General features: G+C 36.5%; 1 protein-coding gene across 1 annotated transcript in view; it reads left to right on the plus strand.

Moving 5' to 3' along the window:
* Positions 1-7,684, plus strand: part of PLXDC2 (plexin domain containing 2) — a 280,684-nt gene extending 273,000 nt beyond the window's left edge. The window contains exon 14 of the mRNA XM_069776624.1: positions 4,671-7,684. Coding sequence (XP_069632725.1) covers positions 4,671-4,787 — 117 coding nt within the window. The 3' untranslated portion in view covers positions 4,788-7,684. The remainder of the gene's footprint in view (positions 1-4,670) is intronic.
* Positions 7,685-10,394: the final 2,710 nt, after the last annotated feature.

The following is a 10,394-nucleotide window of genomic DNA, read 5'->3' on the forward strand; positions in this document are numbered from 1 at the left end:
AGTTTGGAAAGACAGTGTGCATGTCTCGGTGAAATCCACTGTTCGAGTGTGCTGCTGACTAGGAATGAAGAGTTGATCCATGCACAAGCACTCTGGGGTTTTTTGCTGGTTGAAATATACAAGGGAACTTTTGATAATCTTTTAGAAAATTTTCAGAATGAAGTGTGTGTGTGGCGGGGTTGGGGGGATGACAGAGGGGCAGATTTTTCATTATGTTTTCCCTTCACCGCTCTTCTGACATTGCAGATCTGTACAGAATCACGTTCATTCCATTTTTCTGTACTGAATGAAGAATAGCATGAGGATGGGATGGGGATAGTAGAGGTTAGGATGTAAGAATATCAAATATGCAATACAAGGTGCCAAGTTCCTTCTGTTCATTACTGATAGAAACTTGTCTTCATGCAGATGTATTGAAAGGAAATGTAAAAGCTTAGAATTACTGCAGTTAACAAAATATACATTATTAGTATTGTTTTTAATGAATTACCATCTCAGGTGAAAAGTGTTAACTGGCATAAATTTTAGAGATAGTGTATAATGCCAGCACCAGAATCTCTCAGGAGCAGGGTATCAATCTTCAAATACCAGTATTTCAACACAACTTTATACAACTGTCTGTCCTGTAATTGATATTGTATATTGCTTATCCCTCACAATTTATTTTCCTATGACATGTATAAAGTAGATTTCATTTCCTTTTTATGCATACTCAGTTTATTCTTTTCAAATATTTTTAAAATCCATTAAAAAAAACTTGAATTGATTTTGTACCCTTCACTGGAAGTCTGAATAGATCACTTCCTTTGTTTTCAAGATAATATTAACTCGAGACACTGATTGGTTTCTAGTCTGTAAGTCAGTGTAGAAATGCATAATTCTTACTGAATTTTACCTCTTTACTAAACTGTAGCAACTATTTTATAGTTGCATCATTGGTGATCCGGTGGCTCATAATAGGTAAGAGCCTTGTTAACAGTTGAAAATAAATGGCTTCACTTTAAATGATCTCTGGACAGTTAATAGAGGCCTATAAGATAAAAATTGATGGGTCCTTTTCCCTTTCCTCCCCTTCAATATGATCAAGTTTACTAGAAATTTCTTTGTAAAATTCCACCAATACAGTCAAACAGAAAGATACAGAAAGCACTGATCTATCTGAAACTCTCCTGTAGTTTTCAACTTGAGCCACCTTTTTCTCTTTTGCTTGAAAAAGTTACTGTTCAGGAAATAAGATGGTCTAAAGCTAGCAGCCTCAAAAAAAAATCACAGACTGTAGCACTGGAAGCCATGTTCAGATCATATCAACTGAGATTTCTTTAGACAATATTCAATTAACTGCGCTCAGTTACGTATCAAACCTTTTTTTTTTAACATGTCTTAATTAGATCATACTGTTTTGATGGATAAAAGAGGCCCTATGAGGTTCAAAATTCCCTCATGTTGAAAGATGTCATAAGAAGAAACTGGTCAACAACAAGAACACACTTGGAGGCCTTTCTGTGCAACAACAGTGAGAAAAGACTCCAGTCTCCAACCCTTTAGTATTCATAGCTGGAATCCCCTCCTTTTTTTTCTCAGAAGTAAGACAAATAGTATCCATCCTGTCTCTACTGCAAGATATACATAAAGACACTTATTCTAGCCTTAGTATTGCTGTAGGAAGTCAAATATACTGCACAGCCACCAACAATGGTGTAGACAGGCATAATGTAAGAAACATGAAAGGTAGATCTCACTTTCCATGGATTATCCAACTGCTAGTTTCTTTCATTTTGTCTTATTGGTCTTCAGTAGGAACTAACTTTTTTATTGCATGTAATAAATTATTATTCTGCATCCTGACATGTATCTTCTGCATCCTGGTCTTGTAAGGTCACAAGTGCTTTTCCTTCAACTTATTTGCTTAAAATAATGAACTTAAGGAATATTGAGTCCCATGAAAAAAATCCTAGTCCTGTTTTCCCACTTTGTAATACACTGAGAGGAAGCAGCAATTATAACTCTCCAGCCACAACTCAGAGGATTTCCTCTAAGAGTTCTAATTCCAGAGGAAGAAACATATTTTTTCCCGTTAAATTGGATGACAAAACTAAGGAATTAGTTAAAATACCCAGCTTGCTTTCTCCGTCTTTTGTTTGGTTTGGGTTTGGCCTGTTTTGGGTTTGGGTTGGGGGGGGGGGGCTTGGGGGGGGGGCTATCTTCTTATTACTCTGCTTCTCAGAGAATAAAGGGCAAGAATGCATTAGGCTTTTCCTGAGCTGCTTCAGTAACGCAAGGAGCTTTGTATCTCCTGATATCACTTAAGTTACTTTTTGTTTTATCAATTAAAACTGTAATATCTCAACAGCTTTTGGGGGGTCAATACACAAGTCAATGAATTGACAGTTTGTCAGTACTCTCTTTTAAGACTGGCAACCACGTACGTTACCCACATGGACACAAAGAAGTTGAAATTAAGCAGACTGTCACTAGGAATGGAAAATCTCACCTCAGGCATGAAGAGGAACCACAGAAAGCTGTAACTAATATTTGGAGATGACCTTTGAATCTGTTGGTTTATTTCTGGAGCAGCTGATGTTTATGTTGTATGTCATTGTATCATTAGAACTGATATGTATCTGTTCCATTTTTCATCATGTGGAAAGACCAATTAAAAAGAGCAGCCTGAAATGGTAGATTTAGCTTCTGACAGCAACATAGCAAGGAAGTAGTTACTAATCATGGGTACATCTTAAAATTAAATTAGGGAGCAACTTAATAGATTAAAACTCAGCTCATCCTTATATGCTGCCATTTGAGACTGTGTCTAATTATGTTTTCCTACTAGTTTTCCAGTGGTTTTTCATTTTCTCTTTTCATTAGAGACCTCTTGGTCAAAATCTTTTCTCAGTTATACTAGTGTAAATCTGGAATAAGTCTTTTACATTTAATTGAATTAGTCTTGATTTACTTTAGTGAGTTTGAGAACTGAGTATGACCCTTTTTCTTTAGCGGTAACTGAACTGTCCTTCTCAATTTTGAAACCACACTGAATCAAGCTTAGGTAGAAGAAAGGTCTTCAAAGTTTGAATAGACTAAGTTTTCTTATCAAGACAAGACATCCATTAAAGAGGACTGTGTTCTGCCTTCCTACTTTGTAGGAAGGTGCTGCACTGAAAGGGCTGGGATTTTAAATTACCTGCCAAACAAAATTTAACTCTGAATGCCTCAAAAGTAACCTGATCCTGCAATGGGAGAAAAAGGAACTGGTTGCTTTTATATTGTATCTTCCTAACAGTGATCACGGATGAAGACTTTGTGCTGTACCCACAGACAGCTGTGTGGTTTGTTGGTAACAAGATTCAGTGGTCCCCCAAGGTTTCTTTAGTGGCTGCTGCCCAACAGCACCATGAGTCCCAGCATAATGTCATGGCTGCGGCTGTTCTGTGGTCCCCAACACCGCTCCTCGGCAGCATGTTAGTAATTGAAAGGCAATCAAAATGGGGTATTATGGGGACAGAAAATCAAATGCAATGTTTATTTTCAGAAAAGTATTTATTTTCATAAAGAAGAGTTTATTTTCATAAAGTAAAATTGTTTAGCTTTTGAACTGTCAATGAAAATATAGGCTGTAACTTATCTTCATTATTTCTCCTCTCATTTTCCTGCAATGTTTCTATATAGGTTGCTATATCTTCTAGACCTCCCTCCAAGCAGATTGTAACTGTTGTCAGTAAAGAAAAAGAAATATATATTAGCATAGTTGGCAAGTAAAATTTTCAATAGGGAATAATCATTTTAGGGGAGCTTTTTCTGCTAACTGACTTTAAGAAGGAGTTTCCCTACTTTCCTGAAAACTGTTGCCTTTGACAGAATCTCAGCTTGGTCATCCAAAGTCTGAGCCTTCTCAGACATAAATTAGTTTGAAAATACAGCATTTTTAAAGCACTTTTCCTTCCCAGAGGCATCATAATCATACAGGAATTGTTTTATCTGCCCTAGAAAAGATCTATTTCTTTTCTCTGTTTATTAGCTGGTTTTAAAACAGGCACCAAAGATCCTAATGAAAACTGGTTAGGACTTCTTAAGACCTTACTACCCAAAGGTTGTAAGTTTAAATTAAAAGGTTGCTTCTATTTGAACTATCAAAGTAAACTACTCAAGCAGAAATTATGGCACTTGAAATAGAAAGTCATTATTTTTGCAGTCCTGCATAAGCATGCCAGAATTTTCTCCTAAATAATTTTTAAAAGTACAGTTTCTGTTGACTCTATTACACGTTACCCCGTGGAGTAGAGTACGTTAGCAAACTCCTATGCAGAACTAGGAAGGAAGAGCAGTGGACAGATCCTTTGGGGGGTGGTGGATCAGCAGTTCTTTACATGATAAAATTCACAGATCCATTGACCAACAGTTTTAGGCAGGAGCTATTTCATCCTCTTCATTGCTAGGACTAATGGTAATTATTTAGGTCTTTGAGAACAGCCATCACCCACAAATTTAGGAAGAGGGATTAATTCCTCTGACTTTGTTCCTGCTGAACTGTTTCTCCATTCCTGTAACAACTACACGGAGTGGATTTCAGTATGAGACCAAAATTACGGGGCATTGTTAAAGTTCTTTATTAACAATTTATTGCTGTACCCTTCATATTCTGAAAGTTTATTTTCTTGTTGTTGCTGTTACAGCGACGTCCAAGCAGGTGGCCAGCAATGAAATTCAGAAGAGGATCTGGACATCCTGCCTATGCTGAAGTGGAACCGGTTGGAGAAAAAGAAGGGTTCATTGTATCAGAGCAGTGCTAAAATTTCTAGGACAGAACACCAGTACTGGCCTACAGGTGTAAGACATTTACTTTGCCTCTCTTTAAAGAAAAGGAGCCCTAAGCTGCTGTAGCCTGATAGAAAGAAGATTTTGGATAAGCTTTGTCCAAGAAGAAAAACGATCTAAGATACCAGATTACCACTGCACAGTAGTTTTTGTTAGTGGACTGAGACACAATGGTTCATGCAGAATGCTTGTCAGTGGACACCTACGGTATCAGAACTATGGCACAAGTGCCATGTTATTGGCTTTAGGTATGGGGATGCACAGTAATCAAAAATATAATAAAGCTTTGGTGCACAAGGGTATTGCCCTTTCGTTCAAGCGTTCTTCTCTGGTATCTCAAAGACTGAGTGACAAATCTGTACCCTTTCAGTGCAAAGAGCACTGATCAGTGTTCACAGGTGATTGAGAAAATGATCTCAGTGCAAGTAGAGAAGAAAAAAAGGAATTTTCCAGTACTTCTATAAGTGGATGTGAAATACACTCACTTTTCAATTCTAAATTAACCTACCCACCTAACTGAGTGAGTCACAATGTATATGCTTTCCAGGAGCAGTACAATGTTTCTTGTACATTACTGATTACTATCCTTCTAAACAACTCATGATATACAAATTGGTAAGAAATGACAACAGAGAATTCTCACAATGTTGAAATTACTTTATTTCATGGGAGTTCACAATGAAATTGGTCTGATTTTCAGTTTCAGTGTTCACTAAAAATTAATTATCAGGTTTGTTTCAAGGGATATCTTTCATTTCTGAGCAGTAGGCTGAACTAAAGGCAACAGATCCTTTTAGCTGCCAGAGATCTTATGGACCATTTCTTAGGCAATGTGATACGAAAAATAAGATTTTGAACAAATGGGTTTCTATCCTTTGCCATTTCATTGTGAGTCCTTACTGAGAAGCACCACAGACTTCAATGCACCCCTTCCAGAGATTCAGATGCAAGTGTTATTGAACCCTGCTGATTCATACAGTGATTTTGTTTAATGCACATAGTAGTTGCATAAATATATATAAAAATATATTTTTTTTTATAGCTAACACAAGGCGGGCTCTTGTGACTGTTAAGACTGCATTTTTGTCATCCAGACAAAGGAAATGGATTGCATTACTGCATATTTTCACTGAGTTGTAAAATAATCCTTAATATTAGAATATTTTTATGTTGTGTAGGGAAGGTGGTTCATGTAGTTGCAGTGCCATAACCCTTCTGCCTCTTGGAACCACTCTTTCTTTAATACCGACCCTTTCCCTCCCTGTTCAGGGAAAGACAAGACTATAAATTCACACCATCAAAAACTCCTTTTATGGAAGGCGTAATATACACTGAGACCCAGACCTTTCATGAGGAGTGGGAACCTAAATACTTTGATGATCTGGGCCTGAGCTATTCAAATATTAAATTCAGGTATTGTATGTATATTTCATTGTAGTCATTGACTATCAATTTTTTTACATACTGTACAAGGCACTTGAATCATTTTAAAGTGAGGTATACAACATTTGCAGTTTCGGATCTCAAGCAGTTAAAAAAGTTGTAGATACCACCTTAATAGCACAGTTATTTACACCTCTTGTTGATGCTTGTATGGTCTAAATTTGATTACTTAATGCTGTCTTAAAAAAAAACCAAACATGATTTTTACTTGGTATTTTGTTCAGTAAATAATACAATACTGTATTTTCTGTATTCCTTTATTTTGTGTAACACACTTTTATTTTCATCTGTTTTAAATCATCTAGCGTGAGATTGAAACTGTTCAAAACCTAACTAGTATTAATCTGAAGATACTAACAAACATGTTGTCTTGAAGCCTGGTGAAGAGCCTGTGGCAAGTATTCATTTCAATTTGTGTGGGTCTGCTGAGCCCTGTTTCTAATAGGCTGGGATTAAATTGCAGGCTGTTAATTCCGATAGCAATAACCAAATGTATGCACATATATATCTGGTGACACTCATTTTTATTAAATAAAAAGGTATCAGTGCACATCATTTAGGCACGTATTTGGTGTGCAGTACTTATCATTAGTTTTTCTAGGAATCTTGGAAGTAATCAGCTAGGGTTCATTGGCCAAATGAAGCAATTGTAGAGTTTCCATTTGAAGCATGCTGGAATGCTGTTTGAAATAATTTTTATTTCAGAGCACATCTTGGCAAATTATACTAAGAAATTTACAAAAATCTACACAGTATTGCAGTAAGTTCAAGGGACATTTTGTATAAGTAAAGATTTATATTATTATGGGTTTAAAAGTCTGCACTTAGGCCGATTCACTCATTCATGTTTTTATCCATGTATGTGATACATGTCATGCAATGGAGCTGACAGAATATTTGCAACATGATTAGACAAACACAACAATTTTAAAATTCAGTATTTTGATTACTTCTGTTTTAAGGCCCTCTTGCACAGCTGAAGGATGTTTGTTAGTATTTGCAAACTAACATAAATTTCATACTCCTTAAAATAATAGCTTTTTTTTTTTTTTTACTCTTTGTCCAGCTCTCATAATTTGGTAGCAGATTTCACTGGTCTATGGGGAGCATCATAGTGTATTTCTTTTGATTTTTGCTATGATGTTATATGCTATGGATTATAACATGACGAGTTGCTGGGTTTATTTAATAAGACTGATAGGCATATGCTTATGTCTGATAAGAACTGATATCTGAAGAGAAAACCTCCTGCATACTAATGGATGTATAGTGTCTCATTGGTGTCTGCTTTGATATATTCTGTGGTATGTTCTATTTATCCCAGTAGGCAAAAGATAATTAAGTAATCTGTTGCTGTTTTGTATTTCCATCTGGTTTTCTAATTTTTTAATAAGTAAAATTGCCACATTAAAAATTATACAAATATTAATCCATAGGTGTGATGAAATATTGAAATTAGCTGAGAATCCTATTCTTATCATTTTATAAAGCACCAGGTTAATTGGTCCAGACTGCAAAAGTGTCATGTAGCCCCCTCTCAGAGATCCAGCTGAAATGTTATTCAACAATTCATAAAGAAATTTCCATCCCGGTTTCTGAAACAGTGGTTTCACTAGCATTCCCACTGGTCCTTCATTTGAAAGTAATTCAGAATATTTCATTTGTTTAAATGCTTACTTACAGTCATTTATTCTAACAGTTATTTTAACTCTTCAACTTTCCTGTAAATTTGTGTAATGCATGTAATGATTGCAAGATCTCCCAAAATTATCATTTCTTATTATTTTCCATTTTAGTGTTAAATGTTCCATAACATCTAACACTCTCAGTGCTGTGCTTCAACTCATCCTGTTTCACAGAAAAAAAGGAAAATTTGAACTACAAGGATTCAAAGCACTAAGTAGCTCTTTAAATCTCAGTGAGATGAAACAACGAATCAGATAGATGTAGCACACACAGAGATTGTTGGGAAAAGATCCTTACATTTGCAAAAATTATATTCAGACATTAAGAAATTCTGGAACTACAGAAGAAGTGGAATTGTAATTTTACTCCTGTCCTGGTTTCAACAACTCCCATGTGCATACATATAATGTGGTCTTATTCATTTGCCTGCTATGTTTCTCAGTGCACCCTAAGATGCATTGGATGTAGAGAATGCAAGCATATTTTTCTCCTCCATGTTCAAATTTTGTTGCACTTTGTTACATACTATCCAAACCCTCCTCAGAAGACTTTTTTTTTTTTTTTCCCCATGGACTTTTCTTCTTTACCCATTATTGTTATACTTGAAGGAAGCATACACTTTGATTTGTGTTCTGAGCATACCTGTGAAGGGAGACAGCTTTCCAGAGAAGACCAATGTGAAACTGTTCTTCCTTTTCTTATAATTGCTTTCCTCATTTTCAACAGCTTCTTCTACAAATGACATAGACATCATGTAAGTAACAACCTCCTTCATTGCATCATTATAATTTGGCTTCATATCAACTTCATTTTCTATATAATGTGTGTGGTGGAATTCTGGGGAAGAACAATACATCACTGTATTTTGAAAAATTGTGGAAGCCAAATTAAATTTTCACAAGCTGAACAGAATATTGGACTTTGCAAACTTCACCATTTTTCTTTGGTCAACAGAGTTCAAACCATAAAACTCACTATACAAGTAACTGAGCCAGCTGAATAGTTGAGTCACTAGTTTGCCATCCAAATGTGGACAGCAATGGAAAAGGAAGTGGTGAGACAATTTGCCAGTGAGCAGGGAAGAGATTTTCTTTACAGAAGAGTAATAAGACTTCCAAGGAAAACATGAGAATATTTCTATATTCTATTAGATCACCTCTTGGATAAACAAAAGAAACTGTAAATGACAACATCCATCATTTTTCTATGTAGAGAATCTCTAAACAAAACTGTGCAAGCAGTTGTCATGAGCTGGCTGTATTTCACACAGTAGGTGGGTGACTAGAGCATGCAGAGTACCCCATGTTGGTTCATGTTCCAGCTCACAGACCATCAAAGCAAAATTTCACTTTGAGTGCATACAGTGGCTGAAGCAATGGCTATGTTACCTTTTTCTGACACCAGTAATGAAGCTTTGTATAAAGACAAGATTTGGCACCTACCTAGAAGGTATCTCAGCTGTGCAAAGTCATAGTGCCTAACAGTCATAGTATTGGCCATTAGGACAAGAACTGGAATAGAGCACAAATTCAGCTCAGATCAACGTTTTTGCTCTCGGGAAATTTACTGCTTCCAGTGAAGAGAAAGAATAGCAGCAAGCACTGTTGTCCAGAGTAAGATCATTGGTATCCTTCTATATGTGCGCCTTCTTGCAGAGAACTACTTGAAGCTTGAAGCCTAAAAAACTCCAGAATTAAATGCTACTGAGGGATAATGCAGCATTCACCTTAATTCTCACATTTTGGAGACTTCAGGAACTGACAGTTGCTACTGCTTTTCTTTATGGATGTAATGGTAAGTTGGGGTTGGGTGTTGTTTTGGGGGGGGGGGGAGTAGGAGGAGGAGAAGGGAAAAAATGCAGGAGGGGTGGGCAGGGATGTCGGTATTCCCAGCTGTTCTAGAGGCAGGGCAAGAACCTTATGTACAGCCTTGAGAGCATCAGTACCATGTGCCAGTGGCACTGAGTCAAAACACAAGAGGTCTTCCTTCATGTCAGCTCCATCATTTAAAAATCAGAAATGTCACAAAAACCACAAGCTTCTGTCTAAATCTGCAGGAGTCCATATTTCACCTCATGGCGGGTTTATGTCACTCCTTAGGGAAAAAAGCTTGAACCACAGGCAGCTTTTTGAGGTGGAACAATGTGCCAGTAGTGCTTTACTAGAAGCCAAATATGATAAAGCAGGATGCAACTTGCATAAAACTGAAAGGGACACATTTTATCCAGAGCAGCCAATATCTTTATGCCTGGAGCACTGATAAAATACTTAAGTCTGTGGGCCAATTCGACTTGATTTAGACAATATCATAATCCTAAAGCTGGTCTTTAACTATCAGTTTATTGTCAAATCTTAGGAGAGTTTCTTGACTTTTTAATTTTTTAAGGAGATGAAAATAGTTGAGGATGCCAAGTAAAATAAAGTATCTTTCTGACAGGAAGAGAATCTTGTCTC

The sequence above is a fragment of the Haliaeetus albicilla genome, chromosome 2, assembly GCF_947461875.1.
Source record: "Haliaeetus albicilla chromosome 2, bHalAlb1.1, whole genome shotgun sequence".
Classification (NCBI taxonomy): Eukaryota; Metazoa; Chordata; class Aves; order Accipitriformes; family Accipitridae; genus Haliaeetus; species Haliaeetus albicilla.